At 37.9% G+C, this 22,192-nt stretch overlaps 1 protein-coding gene across 1 annotated transcript; it reads left to right on the top strand.

The window, feature by feature from the left end:
* The first annotated feature begins 403 nt into the window (after positions 1-403).
* On the top strand, positions 404-21,528 carry LOC103701519 (villin-5-like). Its single transcript, XM_088716195.1, has 22 exons — positions 404-622; positions 2,884-3,005; positions 3,927-4,026; positions 4,475-4,543; positions 4,641-4,883; positions 4,967-5,144; positions 5,248-5,380; positions 5,522-5,684; positions 6,051-6,198; positions 6,324-6,427; positions 6,634-6,789; positions 15,290-15,358; positions 15,456-15,524; positions 15,721-15,858; positions 15,973-16,101; positions 18,254-18,436; positions 18,667-18,807; positions 18,940-19,065; positions 19,364-19,429; positions 20,229-20,547; positions 20,630-20,838; positions 20,919-21,528. The coding sequence occupies exons 2-22, from the start codon at positions 2,950-2,952 to the stop codon at positions 21,030-21,032; spliced, it is 2,913 nt and encodes a 970-aa protein (XP_088572321.1). The 5' UTR covers positions 404-622; positions 2,884-2,949; the 3' UTR covers positions 21,033-21,528.
* The last annotated feature ends 664 nt before the right edge of the window (positions 21,529-22,192 follow it).

Here is a 22,192-nt window from a genome sequence, read left to right as displayed (position 1 = left end):
GATAACAAATCCTCGGAAACCCGCGCAACAACAGACAGCAATTTCGCAGCTCCAGCGCCCGACACGCCTCTGAAACGCAAGGGCCCCACCTAATTTTTCGCGGGTCATCCTTAAAGCTCCGGTGAATCCAGCCATCCGAGCGGATCGGGATACAGCTGTGTCGGTAGGCCCACCACGTCCGTCCCAGCATCTCCTCTGGTTGTGCCCCTTTCGTCATCATGGGGGCCGGTGGCCGCCCCAACCCCTCTGGCCCTCTAGGAAGCCAAAAAGGGCCGGATTTTTGTGTTCTTACTTTTTTACCCCTCCTTAATTAATCCACCAAGATTTACTAAAACAAGTAAATTTCGTGGAATTTTTAATTTAATCATACAATTATATATTTTTTAAATCTTTCCAGGCCGTCACTGGGTCCTTTGCTTGCAGTGGTGATAAGCACGCCGCGCACTCGCATTCGCCCCTCTCTCTCTCTTTCTTTCTCATTTTCGCTTTTTTGGACCTTTTCCTTCTTCCTTTGTCTTCGAGATCGATCGAGGCCTAGGGTTTGCGTCCTTGGACCGGTTCTTGCGCCATCGTCGCCCTCTGAGGAGGGTTGCGCCGGGAAGTTGGAACTTGGAACGCCGAGGTGAGGTCGAGCACCGAGATTTTTTCTTCGATTTTCTCTCGATTTTTTTAATGGCGTGGACAATTATAACTGTCGTTTCTTTAATTCTCGATTAAACGGCCGAATTCTAGTTTTTAATTGCATCTTCAAGTACCTGCGGCCCTTTCTTGAGCTTCGGGGTCCGATCTAGTTTCTGAGATGATGTGTCTCTGTTTCTTGGTTTGGCTCTGATCGGGGATTCTTTGCTGAATCGGGATGGAGGGCACAGCGCCTGTCGTTAAGGTAGGAAGGTGGATCTGGGACTTGAATCATTGTCATCGGTTTTGATGTTTGCCTTTCTTGTGATGTTTGGATGGTTGGTAGGCTCTGGCCCTCTGGGAGACTGGATTCGATGTTTCTGGAGTAGGAATCTGTTTGGTTCTTGGGATTAGAGTTGGCTGGTTTGTAAAAAATCTAATCTTTCTACATCGTGATGGCGGAGTAGACTGTTGTCACTTTCTTGTGATTGTCTAAAAGCAGAAGTTTTTGAATTGAATCGAGGATTCTTATTCATGTTTTGGACTCTGGTTGAGTGGTATTTTCTGTAGAGTCACTCGTGAGGTCTCAGTTCCCTTAATCTGAGTCATTTGATTGAGTAAAAATCTCGTCTTTCTGCATCAAGTTGCATAATGTTTGCTTCTTAGCATGATCTGGAAATCTTCAATGCACAGTCCTCATTCATATTGTGGTTTATAATCTTTTGAATTGTCTGGAGCGCTCCCATAAGTAGTCATTAATTGTAATTTAAAGGATTTCCTCATCTCACGGAAATGGGTCAGTGGCCACTGGTATCAGGAATTTCGCTTGAACCCACTGAGTTATTGCTTTTATCAAAATATCATAACTTTGCATTCGTGGCTTTAGATTTTGACACCAACTGTGATCTACAAGTATGCTATGCGCAGTTCTTGCCTGTCTCTGTGATGGATACTATCCATATTGATGTTATTGCTTTTCATCTAAATGCATTGCCTTTAGAATGCCATGCACTCTTTATCTATGAAACATATATGAGAACATATATCATCTCATGACCTCTAGTTTTTGTGAAAGTCCTCTCCTCTTGCATCTAATTATTTGAAATTTAAACAGTAAGGCCGCCATGCGATGATTTTGAACATTTCTTCTATGTCACCTACTTAGCCTTTCATGTGATGAAAATTCTATCTTCCTGTCATGCGTTTGATGCACAATGTAGATGTTCTTGTCTGCTGCATCATCCTTACAATCCCACTGTAGTTTAAATTCATTTATGGTTCTTGTATTTGGTGTCTGTTGGATATTTATCTATCCTTCCTCACTATGTCTATCATTTTGTATAAAATTCAAGGACTTGACTTTTAATTGTTTAGTTTTTCCTCCTTCAGTTTTAGATAAACTAGCTTTGAGAAACTCTGTCTTGGTCAAGATATCGGTTTGTATTAGTATCGGACACTTACCAATATGGTATATAAAAGTTCTTGTCCCTTATTATCTCGGTCAATATAAATGATATATTCTAAGATATAAGCTGTTATGGTGTTATACCAGCCAATATTTTCCAATAATATTTTTTATTACCTTAAGTGGATTTTCAAATTAATAAATCAATGCCTTAAAACAGCTGCCCGTCTTGGTTTTACTATGCTGGCCAAGATTTCTATTTCTTGGTTCTGATATATTGGCCAAGATCTCTAAATATTTTGGATTCCTTTTGTAGTTTCCCCACCTTCCATTTCGACTAAAATAAACTGAGATCCTAGTTCATCTCAATATTAATCACCCACTGAGATGACTGATAAATCTTTTTTTTTTTAAATTAAAAAAAGCTTTGCTTCTAAACTTTTTTGTCAAGTGTCATTGTCTCCAAATTCATTTAGTTTGTTGTCAGCCATCAGACCTGGGAAACCTTTATATGAGGCTGTTTTTTGACTTAGCCTATTGCACTGTTTCATGTTTTTATGTTTTGAAGAATCTGAAGCTTTAACATACACTGGTCTTCATCTACAGTTTGAATCATTTTTGTATTGGAAATTATCTTTACATACACAGTTCTTCATCTATGGCTGGAATGGGCACTAATTTGCCTATTGAAAATTTAAATTTCAAGAATTTAATATATTTATAGAACACTTGCTGTGATCTTTCTTCCCTCAAAAAATCTTACAGTTATCTTTCTCTTCTATTTGTTAAATTAGTAATGTAGTTCTGATTGTGGTTGCCTTGGACTAATCATATCCTCACCTATGAATGTCCATTTGCAGAAATTTTCTGCTTCCAGTTTGAAGCCAGAGTCAAGAGAGAGTGGTTCCAGAAGGTCTGAGGACAATATGGCAGTTTCTATGAAGGATTTGGATTCTGCTTTCCAGGGGGCTGGACAAAAGGCGTATCCTTATATTTTAGTTTGATTATTTTTTCAATCTGAGGCTGTTGCAATACATTTTGCACGGAAGCTATGCCATTACTGACAGCACTTGGAGCTTTTCTTCAGAACATTGTTTCTGATGACAATTAATGGTGATCTTTTTCTTTGAAAGCAGAGATAAGTAGTTAACAAATTCAAAATTATCCTGCATCTTGTAACAGTAAAACTAATATGAATATCCAACTTATATAATACGGCTCAAGGTATCAAGCATGGTTCACATTATATTCCTTATGATGTAAAGCATCGCAGGTGTTTGATTCAACTTCAGGCTGTTGAAGAGGCCATCTTTCAAAAAACTGATCATTGGCATCATTAAGATACCGAAAAGTTGCATTAGATTCTTAGGGGTGGAGTAAATTGTAGTTGATTTTGAAGCTGAAGTGCTAGGTTCAATGTCTCACTACATTTAGTAATTCATTTTTCAAATAAATTGTCGGTTGTCAAAGCAAGGTTTTTAGGGAATGGAGAAGTAACTTGTTCTAACCATCAGAAAATGGATATCGTAATTGCTTGGTTCAAAGTACTCGTAAAGGATGAAGCTTTCAGGATTTAATTAGGCAAGCAGATATTTCATATGGGTAGAACAGAGTATAAAGCATGCAAAAACTAAACTGTGAACTAGAAAGAATCCTACAACTCTTATAAGAGGGTACTACTGTGGAAAAGGATTTACAGTGCCAACTCTTGTAAATTGGATGAGGAATTGTTGGTCATAGTAAATGCGAGCACGATGATCCTGAATATTTAGCTATATATATTGTATTGTTGATAAAATGGTGAATATTGTTGCCTCACTGTTTTAATTATTTTTTTATTGTCTTCATGTGGAAGCATGCTATTCTGATATATACAGATTTCATATTCCTTAATGCCAATCAGTGGATTGGAGATATGGCGAATTGAAAACTTTCGCCCAGTCCCAGTGCCAAAGTCGTCCTATGGAAAATTTTTTACAGGAGATGCTTATGTAATTTTGAAGGTAGTTTCTTCTGCTTTACAATATATTTATAATGTACGTATGTATGTATGTATGTGTGCATGTGCATGTGCCACGTGGTACCCACATCTGGTACTTGTATGGTCTCCTAAGTTGATTTGGATGTGATGAATTATTATTTCAGTTTTTTGTCATTGGTGCTTCTTCTTCTAAGAAGTAGAAATTATTTTTGCTAGTTTGCATAACTTTAATAACTTTATAGTGGAAGTTCGGGCCTATGAATTTTTGTTCTGCTCTGCTGGATGTTTTAAATTGTCTTGTTCTTTGTTCTTGTTGTAATATTAGCTATAAATATATGTAGATGAAATGTTTTTACCATGCTGTTTTTTAATGAACTTGTGATCTTCTTCTTGATATTATGTGTCTTCCAAGAATTCCGTCAATTCAATTTCCTTCTATGTTAATAAATAAAATCCTGATTTTTGAACAGACAACTGCATCGAAAAATGGTTCTCTTCGTCATGATATCCATTATTGGCTTGGTAAAGATACTAGTCAGGTCAGCCATTAAACTCTTCCATTTGACCTTATCTTTGAAGAGTAGTGATGTTGATGCTTGTAATCTGATGCTAATTCTTAATCATTAATTTATACAGGATGAAGCTGGGACTGCTGCAGTCAAAACTGTTGAACTGGATGCAGCCCTTGGAGGACGAGCTGTTCAATACCGAGAGGTACAGGGTCATGAGACTGAGAAATTCCTCTCCTATTTCAAACCATGTATCATACCGCAAGAAGGTGGGGTGGCATCTGGTTTCAAGCATACTGAAGTCAATGAACGTGAGCATGTGATACGCCTATTTGTCTGCAGAGGGAAACATGTTGTCCATGTAAAAGAGGCAAGTCATATATCACTGCGTATCACATATCAGATTACTCTTCTGTCTTGAATTTCTTGGGTGAGCGTTTTCTTTGCCAGCAGGTTCCTTTTGCTAGATCTTCTCTCAACCATGATGACATATTCATTCTGGATACAAAGTCCAAGATTTTTCAGTTTAATGGAGCCAACTCATCTATTCAAGAAAGGGCTAAAGCTCTTGAAGTTGTGCAATATATTAAAGATACTTACCATGACGGGAAGTGTGAGGTGGCAGCTGTTGGTAAGTTGATTCTGTTCAGGAGATCTTCACACACAAACACATATATATTATTGGTTGGACTGACAATGATTAGATCTGATTATTTGGAAATTGTTCACACTAGAGGATGGGAAGTTGATGGCGGATGCTGAGGCTGGAGAATTTTGGGGTTTTTTTGGTGGTTTTGCTCCTCTTCCTAGAAAGGTGGCCTCTGAGGATGATAGAAATGGGGTGGCCTTTTCTACAAAGCTATTCTGGTAATTGTTCTCATGACGCCATTTCTGGAATTTTCATTATGTGAGCCATCACCACACATGTTCTCTCCATCATAGAATTTAGTCAGCTGAGCAAAGATTATCTAATTCGTGTCATTTATGATAGAAATTTTTCCTTTGTAGTGTTGATAAGGGACAAACAGTGCCTATTGAAGCAGATTCTTTGATACGAGAGTTATTAGATACAAATAAGTGTTACTTGCTAGATTGCGGGGCTGAAATTTACGTCTGGATGGGCAGAAATACGCCACTAGAAGAGAGGAAAAGTGCAAGCGCTGCTGCAGAAGTAATTCACTGCTTTCTTGTCAAGGGTCTGTTTGGATGACCCGCTACCTTATCCATGTGAAAAGGGTTGAGAGGAGGCAGGAAGATGGAGGGGTGGGAGGGTAAGGGGGAGGTTATTGAACTTTCAATCCCAAGATTTTTGGGATTTCTGAAATCCCCTTGTTAGTTAGATTTTGGTATCCCAAAAACCTTATAGTTGTGAAAGCAATAGCCTCCCCCAGTTGTGTTCTATACTCAGCCGATTACTATATGAGAAATGTCACATGGCTACTATGGTTTGGCATCCAACAGATCCTTAATATTTTCTTAACCCTGGTTAATTCAATTCCGATTTCTGATGATATATTTTTGTGAAAATGCCATACAGGAATTACTTCATGATCCTAGCCGACCAAAAGCTCATATTATTCGCATTATTGAGGGATTTGAGACTGTAATGTTCCGTTCAAAATTTGATAAATGGCCACAAACAACTGATGTGGCTGTATCTGAGGATGGTAGGGGCAAAGTTGCAGGTAAGTGAGAATATCAAAATTCAACCCCTTTATATCCATGTCTGTATCATTAATTTCTTTTGTGGAGCTCATGAGGCTGTGCAGTTAATAAGGTTGTTCATCACATTGTTCCTCTTCATATGTAGCACTTCTTAGACGTCAAGGATTAAATGTTAAAGGTCTTATGAAAGCTGCTCCTGTAAAAGAAGAAGAACCTCAACCATATATTGATTGCACAGGCAATTTGCAGGTGCTATTTTAACTCCTTTTCCATTCAGATTCTTCACGGATGTCATAATTGTGACTGCCATTCAACTAATAACTACCTTACGACTAATAACTATGAAGATTTGTCTGTACTTTTGTTCATGATGATGAGGCTGCTAGCCTGATTGCATGTTGCACTTTAAATTATAGGCTTAAATGCTAAATATAATGTTTGACTTCAATGCACAGGTTTGGCGTGTCAATGGCAAGGAAAAAACTCTTATTCCATCCTCTGATCAGTCTAAGTTTTATAGTGGGGATTGCTACATATTTCAATATACATACCCAGGTGAAGATAAAGAGGAATATATTATTGGCACTTGGTTTGGCAAGAAAAGCATTGAGGTAAATATTTTTTAGCAACTTAATTAGCATTTTTTCTTGTTAGTCCTGGAAAACATTCATTTGAATATCTATGTGGTTTCTAAGATTCGATATAGAAAAATTGCTACTAACAAAATTATGAATTTCTGAACTGTAAGCTGTATTTAAATATGTTCTGTAAATCCATCTGGCAAACAATCATTTTTTTTATTTTTGGTCTTAGTTTCTTATCACATCCATGAATAATTTTTATTTTTTAAATGAAGTAGGGCTGGTCTCATGGTTTTGCTCTTATCATATGAGCCTGTATGCATCCTGGAAGGTTTTTTATTTTTTTTCTCTTTATGTAATCTGCATTTATATGAATTGCTGAAGGCAAGTTGTTTGTTGCACTAATTTGTTTTATTAAATGTCCCCTATGCTCGCAATGCATTTGCAATTCCTTTTCAACTTGAGTTTTTGTTAGATAAATTGTGGCAAATGGTCATATGGACAAGCTATTTTGATAAATCACTATCAGGAAACTGCAACATATTCAGGCTCATGTTGGCCCATACATATATAAAGATTTAAACATGGACTACAATGCAATGCAATATTTTTGCAAAGATCTGCTGTTGAAAATATCCTCAAAATGAAGTTCGCGTATCATCATCCTCGAATTAATTGGCAGTAGGCAGTAGCGTGGGCTACTATTCTGTGTGTTCCATCCTATATGGCGATTCTAGTGTTTTGCATATATAACTCGAATGGCAAATGTGGAAATGCCACAATAATGTAATTGTTGTTAAGACCGTGTGTCAAAGTTAGTTCCATATGGAATTATTAGAGGTGGATGGATGCATATGGATGATTGGGCCTAAAACTTACCTGCTGAGGCTTTTAGGTTGAAATGGCTTTCAACATGTATGTCAACTCCTTTTGATAATAGGTCTGCCTTGTCTCCCAACAAGTGGTATTAGAGTTAATGGTTGACATTCTTGGACAACTCTCGAAGCTATAAAGGTGTTGGAATTGGTAGCTCTTATGAAGAAAGGTAACATGCAGGTTGGTAGATTGAGTCATAGTGGCCTTGGTGTTGCAGGTTGATGCGGCGAGTGAACTTGATGGAACAAGGCACTAGATTTGAGCACATGCTCAGGGATAGTTCTTGCAAGAAAGGCTCTTGTAAAGTTGAGGTGAAACATGTCTCTTGGAGAGCAAACTATTGGACTTGAGCGGTACAACACTGTGGTGAAGTATGACTCTTGGAGAATGGTCTCTTGGGCTGGACGCATGGTGTACTCAGAAGAGTATTTGGGCACGAAGTTTTATCGAGTAGTGGGTTGGACTCGAGGGAGGGCTGAAATTGATTCACGCGTAAAGTGGAGATTGTTGAGGATCACGTGTGAGGTTTAGTCCCTTATTGAATAATTAGAAATAAATGGATTTATGTAGGCAATTGGGCCTAAAACTAAACAGTTTATGCTTTTAGATTGAATGAGGTTGACTTGTATGTGAACTCCTTCTGATATCAAGATTCCCTTGTCTCCCCAAAAATTGTTCATGTATGAGAGGTGATAGCTTAGCCACACCTCCGCTGTACTAGTATGGGGACCTATACCGGTCAGTAGGTTCAGTACTGTACTAAACTCGATACGCATTGGCATACCAGTTAGCTGAGCAATACACCATTTTGATTTTTTTTATTTTTTCAGTTTTTTATTCTCTTTTTTTGGATTTGAAGTTTTTTTTTTTTTTTGGTTTATTGTCCAATATGTGGTTTTATTATGAAATAGAATTGGGATATGCCTAACCAATATACTTTTGAGTAAAAACACATACAATACAACAAATTAAATCGATTTTAATGTATGTAAAGTATAAAATACATACTAATATCTAAAATTTGGTGAAGTATCGATGCGGTTCGAAAATGTCGGGATCATAATAGTATTCTGGAGGAGCATCACACCAATTTTCCAAGAGGTTGATATTGTGGTAGGCCTCCAAAATCTTTATGTAGTCTACTGGATTGCCACTCTGAAAGGAGTCATCTGACTTTGAAATTGTGTTAGTTATCAAGGATGCCTATAGCAGAATCTAACCTGAGAGATGATTGAGGCTGCAAAGGATGGCAACCGCTTGAATACGATGCCTCAGGCGATCCATATGCATAAGTCATATGCTACCAGTGTGGAAGAAGGCCTGATGTGACTCAGAACAACATATATCTAGGAATCCTACTCCATGTGCAATGTCATCTGCTATAGCAGCATCACTTTCCGAATGATCACGAAGAGCCCATCTCCTACATGCAATGGTGTCCTCGCGAGCTCTACCAGGTCGTACACCGTGGTTCCTATCTTATGTGGCACGAGTAAATTAGGACTCACCGGTGCATTAAATGAGTCATAAATTATGGTGCCTCGTCTTCTTGGCTACCAGATACATCAAATGAGTTGTCGTCGCTGGTTTCGCATGATGATCTAGTCTCTGAATCAGAGTGAATGAATTCCTTCTCAAGTCTCTCCAAGAAGATGCAACTGCCTTGGCCTTTCGTGATGGTCTGAACAACTGCCTTCTTGCCTTGACTTTGCTAAGAGGATCGAGTGGGCCCAACACCTAGGCTGGGTACTGTGGTGGCTTCTCCTCAGCATCTCTCGATTGAGCTGCTAGGAAGATATCTACGACACAGAGCTGTGCGATGATCGGCTCCACCCCCCCCCCCCCCCCGGTGGGACTCTTGTGGCTAATCCGTTGGAATTGAGTGTGGAATATGCCGTTCTATTTATTGCTCCGCATCCACCCTAACCTCTAGCTATGAAATTGGCTAGTTGAGGTGGCGATCCTGACTTATCCAGTTTTGGCTTCTGCTGCTGGCACTCAAGCCATTCAATCATCGGATTCTCTTCATCTTGTATAAGTCGTTATGAAGTGGATTGTTATACTTCAGTTTGACTTCCTGCTCAATCTACTTCTGAGGCAAATGCAGATTGTAGTGGACGTACACAATCATTCAACTGCTTCTGCATGAGTTGGTTCTTTTATTTGTTGTGGATGAGGGTGATGGTAGACCGATTGCGCTTACAGCCATTAGAGGAGATCGTCCATGAGAGGATTTGGATTGCCGGCCGTCTTAGGTTCCTAGATGTCATGCCCAAGTGGATCTACCATTTAACTACAAATGTATTCAAAAAAACTAATTATATAACATCCAAGTAAGAGTTGTAGTCCATATCTTAAAATACTTGGACTCATTCTTGTTTTGCTACAACTTGCTCATCGCCGAATCTGCTTGAGTCCTCCCGAAACATTTTCATCTGTAGAAAAGATACATGTTATGTGATGTCAATTATTTACACAAGTGGACAAAGTTAACTCATCTCTTCTTTGTATAGGGCAGCGACCTCTAGGTCAAGTTCCATCTTATAAATAATATTGCATAGGGCAGCTAGAAGTTCCTCATCCATACTTATCCTAGGAACAGTGTACTGAAATCTTGAGTTCAGATAGTAGGTTGTCAATACAGTTTGCAATTGATTTAGTATAATAGTTGTACTCAAAATACAATAGTATATGATGAATAGGTATATGAGTGAAATTATTTGCTAGATGAAACTTCCTATCCATCTGATAATCACCCTTTGGTTGGTATGGCAATATACTCCCGAGCATTCCTTGGGGTTAGCCTCCCTAATCTGGGCCTTAGCAACCATCATCATATGGTAGAGGAAGCCCATCGGGTATCTTTCGCTATCCATTGTTTTCAGCAACCCATATAATGGCTTGATGGTCTTCACAATCCTATTGGCTTGCTGCAAAAACTACTGGCTTGTTACCAAGCCCTTCATGTGACTTCTCTTAGTGCCAATTTGGGTAGATCTGCTCTATTGTCACTCGGCATTGACAAACATCAGACATAGGTCTGCTTTCTTCTCAATAAGGTTATCGCATGTAATGTAGTTCATCGCAAACCGTGTGACTACTAATCTCAAGATATCACCCATTATGTACTTCCTTAGCAAAGCAAACACCCATGTATGGTTGTAGATGAACTGTATGATGGACTGGGTTAAAATTAACTCCATGACCAGCTTCACTGTACGAATCTTTCCGATGTCCAACACAAGGTCAATGCAATGTGGATCACATGGGGTCAAGAATATACATAGCCGCTTGTCCATCAAGATCTCTTGGTGGTCTTGTACTGTGGGTCATTATCGGTGACCAATTTGCATGACATTGTGTTCTCCTACTTGATCAATTATCTCCTTTATCAATATGAGAATGTAGTGGGCGTCGTGCATCTAATCGAAGGCATCAATTGACTTGTGGAAGAAAGTTCATATCACAGTAGGTTAGAAAATTGTTGATGCTCCACCTGCTGGGATTTGTCCAACCATCACATATCATTGTCAATCCATGTGTCCCACTTACACTGGTAGGAGACTATCCATTTTTGCAACTCCTTATTGTTGTCCTGTAGATCACTGTAGATATCCTTCAGCCCTAACGGATCCACACCTAGTCCGGTGCTTTGGATGGAGATGATGGTAGACTGCTAGTATGTATTGTCTGCTGTATTAGCTGGAATATGGTTAAAGTAGAATCATGATGCAATGGCTCTCCACATATACTTCTTATCCTTGAGTAGTGTGGTGTCTATCCTCGACCGCTTTGAATCTTTGCTCGGAAAACCATGTGGATTTAGATCATGAATAGCGCTCTTTGACAGCTTCTCCTTGGAGGCCTCTTCCCTTTCCTTCTTCCAAAGGCCTCAAACATGGATGCCAATTGGGTGTGATCTTTGTCGACGACCTCTTTAAATGAGGTCCTTCTGAACTCCAGATCTGCCTGGTAGTCCCCAAACCAAAGTCTGACTCGTCCTGAGAAGACTCGGTGTTCCACCTTTACTTTCTTCTCAATAGTCTTTTGTTTTGCTATCTTGAAATCGATGTACTTTATAAGCTATCGGATCTCCTACAGGCATTTTTGGTACATAGATATGTCAAGATACTATTGGCTAGTTGGTGCTTCAAGTTTGTTACTCCGCTCTCTTTGAACTCTTTGTTGCACCATTTGCACATCCTGTGGTGCCGACCTGAAAGCATGATATCATGATCATAATCAATGTCATGCTCTGGATTCTTCTTCATATGTGGATCCATTCCTACAAGTTTATAGAGCACATTCCAACTTAGCCTAGAAAAATAATTATACATTATCTACATGTAATACAAACTTTTTTTATAATTTCTACCATTCATTAAATAATTTTTAATTAAAATTTAATGAAGAAATTAATATTAAATTGAAAAATATCTAGAAAATGTATTTTAATTCAAAATAATGTAGAACCCCAATATTGATGCTACATATATTTTTATCTCAAAGTATTGTTGTTTAATTATTTTTTCAAAAAATTAGGTTTTTTTTGCGTATATATCCTTCTAAATATTAGAATTTGCATGAATATCCTTCCAAAATTGATATTTTCATGTGTACTCTTATAAAACACTTATTTTGCATGTATCTCCTTTTTTTTCTTGAATTGTACCTGCATCATCTAATGCCATTGGAATTAGCAATTTAAAATTGAAATGACTGAAAAACTTTTAATTGGTAGACATGCATGAAAAACTTTTAATTGGTAGACATGCAAAAAGAAATATTTATAAAGGTATGCATGTAAATAGCAACTTTACAAGGGTATTTATGCAATTTCACATATGTTGGAGGGTTTACAAAAAATCCTTTTAAAACATAGTGAATTTTCCCAGTAATGCAGAAAATTAGTTTTCTACTTTAGAAAATAATTCTGAATTATCCATATGCAATACTAAATTTTCAATTTTTATTATTTAAATATTTTTATTTTTTGTTTAAAAAGTTAAATATAAAATATTGAGAAAATTAATTTAGCCTTGAATCCGTGTGGCATCCTAACAAAGGATGCTACATATATTTTTCTCAACTCGTGGGCATGCAAAAAACACCACTTTTCAAATTTATTCAAATTTGGATCTATATCATAATGTGCATGATCATGCCCAAATTTAAATAAATCAACACTAAATTTTGATAAAGAGTAGCATGCATGCCCCTAATTATGCTACTGATTTTACAGAAGTTTTTAGACAAATTATTTTTAAAACTTTTAATACAAAATATATTTTTTAATTTAAAAAAATTATGCAGTTAATGAAAAATTATGATTTTGATGGCATTGTATAGATTATCGATAGATCTACAACATATCATGAAATCATGTCGAAATCGAAAAAATTGGCATGATCTCTCTTTGTTTTCCCATTTTATTGCTGACTATCGGTATGTAAACAAAAATTAAGCTTGAAATGAGGGGAGAGGTATTTTACCTAATTTTGAGCTTTGATCTGATGTGAAATCTGTGAAATCCCGTATGTTTTGGGATTTTTCGGGATTACAAAAATGAAAAGAGGCTAAGAAGGTACGGGAGGCCTTCTCAATACCTCCCTCTCAATTATTGAAGTAGAGGTGGAGCTTGAACCGACCCCATACTAGTACAAACCGGGCGGTTCACACTCGTACCGCACTCCGAATCACCCGATTGGGAGTGGTTCCATTCATTTTTCCAACCAAGGGGCGAACTGGAGTGATGCCGTCCTCAGTACGGATCGGTACATGTGTATGGGCTACTTGGAATCCTAATTGATGCATATTGCATACATGTGCTCATAATAGTTGATGGTGGAAAGAAAACTTTGTGAGGAAGATCAAAATGCTAGAAGATCCTTCATGAATAAATTTAGATAGTTCCATGCGGACAAATGTATCTAAAAAAGAATCTAGTTGTACACACCAAACAACTCAGATCCGAGGAATATAAGAGGTTATATTGGCCATAAGGATGAAGATTTCATGACAGTCATGACAAAGGCTCTATAATGTTACATCGAGTCATTGAAAACAATTCTCGACTCCACTTTCAAATGACATCGAGCTTTTTAGTTAAAGAGCATGAAGTTCTTCAACCATAATGTGTGCTGTTATAAATGTTGCAATACCTTTTTCAGTGAGATTGTCTACTCATGAGCACGAATGTTTGAATGCTTCGTGGACCTGTGCTAATGTGGCTGAGTAGCGGGACCATGCTGGGGTCATATGGGATAGACAACTAACAAATGCACTGGATTAGTATTCAATTGAGTACTCTACCTCTTGTAAGAAGCCACTAGTATGGTAAACTATTTTAAGCACTGGTGAGACTTATTTAATATTTCTATTTTCTGTCGCAGTTTTCAAGGTTCACCGTACCGACCGTACCAACGTACCAGTGAGGTCCGGTACCAGTACCGAACCGAGCCGAACTGGTATCGTATCGAAAGTGCCACAGCATGTGGCTGTCTCTTATGAAGAACACCCCGTACGGGTGCGAACCGAGCCAGTTCGGTTCAACCGGCCTTGAACCGATTGGTTCTGGCATAGATTGGGTTGGAACCGATTTCAATAGCCGTACCGTACCGGTGCCAACAGGCTGAACCAACCGATACTGGTCGGTTCAACAGAACATGGCAGTTCCCCAACTCTACGCACTTGGATGAGATGGAAAATTTTGCTCATATTCATTTTGCGGAAATTGGTTTTGATGGGGCTCGATCTAGGCAGAATTTGATGCATAGTGGATGGTATAAGGCAATTTGTTAGCATGAATCAAGGGTCATATTGAAATCTAATAGATAAAGATGCTTGATGATGTTCATCGGAGTCGTTTTGGGAGACATAAGATTGCTTGGTTAAGTTTTGAGATAGGCCAGGGAGGCCTTTGACTTTTGTATTAAAAGTAAGGTGATGCTTGTGCTATCTTAGAGAAAGTTGTAGTACTGATAAAATGTATTAAACCTGTGGTTGTTTTTTCATCCTCAATATCCCTATATTGTATGTGATTGTAATTGGATTGTGGATGCACTACTACCATGAGGCTGATGTATGATATTAGAAAGGTTGTGCTGCAACCTATGTTAAGTACTAGTGACATGGTTGTGATGACCCCCCCTCATAACCACATCATTCCCTTAGTTCCATCTATTCACCATATTCTTCTGAAGTTACATGTTACTATAAGAAGTCTTCATATTGTGCTTAACATGCTTCTGTACACGATTTTCTTGTAGTTCAGTTATTGAGGGTTTGAGTATATATGAACATTGTTATAGTTGATGCTTCAGTCAGAAGACATTTGTTTGGACAAGGATACTTGACTTACAAATGCTTGTATTAAATGGTTGACGACTTATTTACATTGGCTTATTTACTATTCTTTGGATGATTGTGGATTTTAATACATTTTGCGCACCTGTTCAGCTTTATAAGCATCCTGCTTATAAATGGGCTGAATTTGTCTGGAGGTGTGGATCATGTGGAGCTTTTAAGAAGGGTTCTTTATAGAACTATAAGTCAAACCTGTTTCAACACTGGAATCAATATTCATTGGTCATGGATGTTGAAGCTTGCAGTATTGTTAATTGTTATACACTGAATCATCTCTAACTGATTACAGGAGGAGAGGACTGCAGCTATTTTACTTGCTAGCAAGATGGTTGAATCTTTAAAATCGCAGGCTGTTCAGGTAATTTATCAAAAGCTTCACTTTGTTTGAATGGACTAAATTAATTCTTGTACTAATTTATTATAGTCTTAATGATTTCCTGACAATGCATGTACAGGCTCGCTTTTATGAAGGAAAGGAACCTATTCAGTTCTTCTCCATCTTCCAGAGCTTCCTTGTGTATAAGGTTTGTTTGGATTATCAAAACCTATTCAGTTCACCTCTATCTTCCAGAGCTTCGTTGTGTATAAAGTTTGTTTGTGTTATTAAAGTCTATGCTGCAGAGTGAACTCCTTTTTATTTCGATATAGATCCATGATGTAATAGCTTTAATTATAGCATCAAGAACTATGTTGAAACCTGTTATATTTGTAACTTTACAGGGTGGTCTTAGCTCTGGATATAAGAAATATGTTACAGAAAATGCCATCAATGATGAGACATATTCAGAGGATGGCATTGCACTTTTTCGAGTTCAAGGATCTGGACCAGATAATATGCAAGCAATTCAAGTTGATCCAGTAGGTTCTTCTTAAGTTTGTCATCTTTAATCTATTTCATAAATAATTTTATTTAAGTAATGGTAAATTTCATCACGGAGCATTATTGCTGATTTCTTGTTTAATTTTGATCAGGTGGCATCATCTCTGAATTCGTCTTACTGTTACATATTACATAGTGGCAATACTGTCTTTACATGGTCTGGAAGCCTCACCACCACGGTTGACCAAGAACTACTTGAGAGACAACTAGATCTGATTAAGGTCTGACAGAATTTTTATCAATACGATCAGATTAATCTTGTGAAGGTTCCATAATAGATTTGTCTACAATTCAAAGACTGCGAATGTGTTTACTTTGTCATGCAGTTTTTCCTTTACATAACATTTTCTGATCTTAGTTTATCAATATTGGAAAATAATATGGAACATATACTCCTATATTTTAAGGGTCATATAATTGTTACAGGCAAAACATGTTTGTTTTCAATATCTGGCATGTCTCACTTCTGTTAAGTAGTACCTTGTATCCAATTAAAAGACTAAAAGCTTAATTCTATTTACTTTTTTAAGTTTTATGCTTTTAAAATTCATTTGTCATATACATTTTTCATCAAACACTTTGGGAAAGAAGCTCAAAACAGTATTAGTTTTCACTGACAGAAACTTCAATGCAATGGCTTAAGTGATTTCATCATATGTGCAACTTGTATGGTCTTTTATTGGACATACCAATCCCAAGGATTCAAGTACCATGCTGTACCAGTCTGTACTGGCTGCACCATACTGTGCTTGTTTTTTTATGCCTCTCAGTACTGTCAAGTACTGACACAGTAGCTGGTATCACCTTTGCTGTTCGAGCACCAACTACGGTACCATATACTATTGGTAATGAGTGGTATTGCACTGTTCCTGCACGACTTACAGGTAGTGGTACTGAGACTTTAAACCTTGACCAATCTAACATGGTGGACTGGATTTATGTATTCAGTTTGGTACAAGGCAATTCTTGTATATTCCTTTTGAAGTTGATACATCTCACATGTGATGAAACAAATATCTAGAGACAGGTTCCCTTATGGGCTAAAGCATGATCTGGTTCCCAATTTTTTCTCCTCTGAGTTCTCTAATACATCAGGGACTCTCCTTTCGCATAATTTTCACCCATCAGATTTTTCCTCCAACTGTAGATTCTCACAAAATCCTACAATAGAAGCTCAGCAGAACTATCCGACAAATTACTCCCTGCGTCTGAAGACACATGATTGGATTACTTGTTAGAAATGGAAGTTGAGACTTTGTAGCTTCTCTGTAGTTGCAAAGGATACCTTCAAATTGGTACCGTATTATGTTTAAGGTCTGATTTGTGCCACCTGCTTCAGTTGTTCCTACACGTTCTGTGACCTGATTCCGAAATTGATTTCCTTGGATGCTCTTGCTGTAACAGTCTTCAATTCATGTGGCTTGCTTAATTATATGTCAATCTTGAGATAATTAGATGGAAAGTTCTAAATGTTACATGATGTTACAGAGAAGCATCTTGTATGACATAAAGTTCTCCACATGGATCGAGGTCCATACTAATGACCCAAATAAATTTTGTGGAGGTTCTTAAACTTGATCATGTCTTTATTATCCAATTGACCCTTAAACCTTCTCAATGTTTTTATATTCCCGCGTAACTATCATCATTGCTGTAGCTTCTGTAATGACGAAGTACATTATGTTTCTTGGTTTTCATTTTATAACTCCGGCAGCGTATTGGACTCTCCTATACACTCGGAAAAAAGAGGTCTATGCATCTGACTTTTGGTCAGACTGTCAAGAGTGTCTTTAGGACCGGTAATAAATCAGCTTAGTAATGATTCTAGTAAAATGGAAGTTAGGTGAAGGCAAGGATTCAAGTATGGGTGCTGATCGGCATGCGAGTAATACACCAGTATGGTACTTGTCATGCCATGCTGGCACACATGCCACACTATGCCAAGAAAAAGGATTTAGAAACCATTTTAAAAATATTTTATAGAAAGAGCTTAATAAGTGTCATGGCACCCATATGCTAGGCGTTAGTACTGGCTCGCACATACTGGGCAAGTGGATCTTGAAACCATGGGTTCATTTTTTTGGGAAATGAATAAAAATGTTACCATACTATACTTGAATCTATAGGGTAAGCCTTTGTGTGGTGGTAAGGTTGCTTTATCGTGAACTGGGTGTCACGGGTTCAAAATACAGAAACATTCTCTCTGCACATAGAGGTAAGGCTGCATAAATCTAACCCTTCCAGACTGCAGTGGCGGGAACCTCATGCAGTAGGCCACCCTTCTTTTATAACACTTGAATCTAATTTAGTCTGTGAAAAGAATAAAAATTTATAACAGTGTGGTGCATATTAATGTTCTTGTGAATTTTTCAGCCAAACGTGCAGTCCAAACCACAGAAGGAGGGAACAGAAACGGAGCAGTTTTGGATTTTATTAGGAGGCAAATGTGAATACCCCAGTCAAAAAATTGTGAAAGAACAAGAAAGTGATCCTCACCTATTTTCGTGTACTTACTCAAAAGGTAGGAAGTTGAAAAATCTGCTGTTGGTCTTCATTGCCTTGTTTTTCCTTTGATTTATTATCTATTATTTATCATTCTATGTGCTGTTGCTGAGCTGTTAAATTTCTGTTTCACCATACCAATATGTGCTGTGATGTACATGGGGATATGCAGGCAATTTGAAGGTATGTCTTGGAAATCTCTACATTAATCTTGTGAGAATCAAGCATTAGTTGCCTCTGTCAATGACCTAATGTTGTTAAATGTGTCTATGTTGTGATTGCAGTTAACAGAAATTTTCAACTTCACCCAAGATGATCTGATGACGGAAGACATATTCATTTTAGATTGTCACTCAGACATCTTTGTTTGGGTTGGACAGCAGGTTGATTCAAAAAGCAGATCAGAAGCTTTAAGCATTGTAGAGGTATGAATTGTTATGCCTTTGTTAGACGTAGGTGTCTTTCTTATATCATATTTACTTTGCAAGCAGCCATTTGCCATTTTGATTTTGGTGAACTTTCGTTGTTTATATGCTTATATTACTAGTTTCAACCAGAAATTTCTGGAACATGATTTTCTTATGGAAAATCTATCTCGAGAAAATCCAGCATACATTGTTACAGAAGGAAGTGAGCCTCCCTTCTTCACTCGCTTCTTCAACTGGGACTCTGCAAAATCAGCAGTAAGTATTCACATTGTATTGTTGAAATTCTGCATATCTTCATTGGTGCCTTCTTGAAATTCTGCATATCTTCATCTGATGCCTTCTCTAGCGATGTGCCATCTTTAATTGGTCATCATGTATGCTTTGGAGGAAATGAAGGACCACATTTGATTAAGGGAATTCTGAGTGGTTCTACTTCAGAAACCAAGTTAGTCATGTTAATGTGCTGCTATGCTGACCCCAAACAATTGAGACAAGGCCTGATAATCATTATTATGGTTATGCTATGGCTCTTGAAATTTCTTTTTGGCTGCAGATGCATGGTAATTCGTTCCAGAGGAAGCTAGCAATGGTGAAGAACGGAGTGACTCCAACATTAGATGTAAGAAATTATTCTTTCCCTTGTTGCAGATAGGTAGCATAGTTTTAATTACATTACAATTTTTAGTTAAATATCTTTTTTCAAAAAAATGTAGTATTAATATGTGGATTGATTCACGAAAGGGCGAGTTCATAGGCATGGAAGTTTCTAATGTCATGTAATGGTAGGGTAAGGCTAAAGTGAGTTCGTACTTTATTCCTTGTATCATAACAGAACGTCCCCTCTCTTTGCTTCTTGTTATCTATATTTGGTGTCTCCTTTTTCATTGCATGCCGTTGATTAATCTACTAAACAAAAGCCATATATATATCTATGCTAGTTGCTTTCTCTCTATTTTTTTTTCCTGTGGAGCCTGCTTCATCATGTCCATAAAGAACTTGTCAGCCTTATCCCTTCCTTGATATGCATAAGCACTATTCAAGTTAAGTTCATCTCTAGATGACAATCAAGTCCAAATGTATAGAGGACCATTTGTCGCAGCATGCCATGCTTAGTCTTCTCTAGCCAACTTCGAACGACCTTCCTTGTGGGAGTACAATATCTGAGAGCATTAATTGTTCAATTTTTTGACATGCTGCAACTATAAAGTTAACAACGACTTGCTGGGAATTGGACTTAAATTGCAACTAGGACCGTTCATTATGATGTTTCTCAACAATTCTACCGCTGTTGCATGATTGATTTCTATGGCAGTATTTCTTTCTCCTCTTTTCTTGCTCATCTATGCTTCTTGAAGAATTTTTCTGCAAAGAAAAATTGGTGGATATTTCTTGCTGATTAGATATTTGCTCCAACTCAGAAGCCTAAGCGGCGAACACCAACATCATACGGAGGAAGGTCTAGTGTGCCAGACAAATCTCAGCGCTCTAGAAGCATGTCATTCAGCCCTGACCGTGTTCGAGTTAGAGGGAGATCTCCTGCCTTCAATGCACTAGCTGCTAACTTCGAGAATCCGAATGCCAGGAATCTCTCAACCCCTCCTCCAGTAGTTAGGAAACTTTATCCAAAATCTACGACACCTGATTCTGCAAAGTTGGCTCCAAAGTCAACAGCAATTGCCACACTCTCTTCTTCTTTTGATCGCCCAAAGGAAACTATTATACCAAAATCATTAAAAGGTATGTGACAACAATCTTTTGAAAGCAGAAGAGTATATTTGTTAGCAAGATCTCAAACTTGGTTGCATTTCTTTGGCTGAAGTGAGCCCTGAAATCAACAAACCAAAACCAGAGGCAAATGCGAAGGACAGCATCACTTCAATGAGCAATAGAATTGAAGCTCTAACCATACAGGAAGATGTGAAGGAAGGTGAAGCTGAAGATGAAGAAGGCCTTCCGATATTCCCCTATGAACGCTTGAAGACATCATCTACTGACCCTGTTACAGAAATTGATGTTGCCAAGCGAGAGGTAAACCATCAGATCATTTGATCCTGTATTGAAATCTCTATCCCAATCTAATTTTTTATTTTTTTCTTGGCCACGGGCAGACTTATTTATCTTCAGCTGAATTTAAGGAGAAATTTGGCATGACAAAGGAGGCTTTCTACAAGCTACCCAAATGGAGGCAGAACAGACTTAAAATGGCTCTTCAGTTATTCTAAGTCCGATAATTGCTCTAGCTTTGGACCTGCCTTGCACATCTGTATGCATACCTTCTGACTCTCTTACAGTCGAATTTGCGATTAGTCCTGTTGAATGTAGTTAATCCGGGTCGAGGGGACCCATAATTAGGTTTGAAGGGACAGCGTCAGTGCTTTTTTAGCTGCTTCTGCTCCCAAATAGTGTGTTGGCATCAACACAGGTTCGCCATTTTTACTTTTTTTTCATTCTGTTTGATATCCTGCTTTTCTTTATTTTCTGAGGTCACAGGTTTGGTTGCGAGCTTGCATTTTTGTTTTCTTTATTTAATGATTGTTTTTAGATTATTTAATGATTGTTTTTAAAGGTGAAAAGGGGTTGTCCCAGAAAATGAATGGTTTGTATGTTGTAGCTGAGGGAATGTTAAAGTGTGTACAGCAGAGTGTAAAACATATATATGGGAAACCAGCTTGCACCTTGGTTTGTTTTCTCAATAAAGCCTGATTCTGTGTGTGTAAAGCTTTGCATTCGTGGCTTGGTCTGTTTTCATGAACCAACACTTGAAAAGAACTCAATTGGTTTTGCCTCTTTGTTCACATTGGCATCCTATGGTATATTTAGTGCAGGTAAGTAAATTTTGGACGGTTTTTGCGACGGCTATGTAAGATCTGAAAACAAAACCTGTCATTCGTGGGTTCGAGGAATCTCTCAATCTTTGAATTCAAAGTTCCTTTTTTTTTTCCTCCCGAGTTCAAAGTAAAATCACTGGTAGATATTTACCTATAATAGTTGATATCTGTCTCCTTCAAGAATTACTAATGTTATCTTTCCATCAAGATGTCATTCTTTGGAGGTATTCATAGTCCTGATCAGCCGTTGTCATGAAGGAGTTCATTAATAGCTTAAAGTTCTTTTGGCCGGCACCGCATCGTTGTTCTGTGCTAGGTATGGTTGTTTGATTTCCCGTCCGCATTATAAGATTTGCCTTGTAAGGATGGATTACTGAGTGGCACAAGAACTTGCTCAATATCTCAAGTTGGAGGCATGATCTTAGTAAGGAACACGGATGCATGGCAATCTCTATTTACAACCCATGCCAAGTGCTCCACACTAGTGCTCTGTAAAGGGCAGAAGGAAAATTAAGTCATGCAATCTACATTTTTAGCTGAGCTAAGACTTCGTT

This window comes from Phoenix dactylifera, chromosome 2, assembly GCF_051530095.1.
Source record: "Phoenix dactylifera cultivar Ajwa chromosome 2, Ajwa_hap1_PhDact_Kaust_v1.1, whole genome shotgun sequence".
In the NCBI taxonomy this organism is placed as follows: domain Eukaryota; kingdom Viridiplantae; phylum Streptophyta; class Magnoliopsida; order Arecales; family Arecaceae; genus Phoenix; species Phoenix dactylifera.
The sequence above is the reverse complement of the archived record's forward strand: the minus strand, read 5'-3'. Positions and strand labels throughout refer to the sequence as shown.

Excerpts from the sequence above, each read along its gene's own strand:
- LOC103701519 (XM_088716195.1), top strand. The coding sequence starts at position 2,950 with ATGGCAGTTTCTATGAAGGATTTGGATTCTGCTTTCCAGGGGGCTGGA. Across the intron at positions 6,199-6,323 it reads TGGTAGGGGCAAAGTTGCAG|CACTTCTTAGACGTCAAGGA; the intron begins GTAAGTGAGAAT and ends CTTCATATGTAG. Across the intron at positions 18,808-18,939 it reads AAGCTTTAAGCATTGTAGAG|AAATTTCTGGAACATGATTT; the intron begins GTATGAATTGTT and ends AGTTTCAACCAG.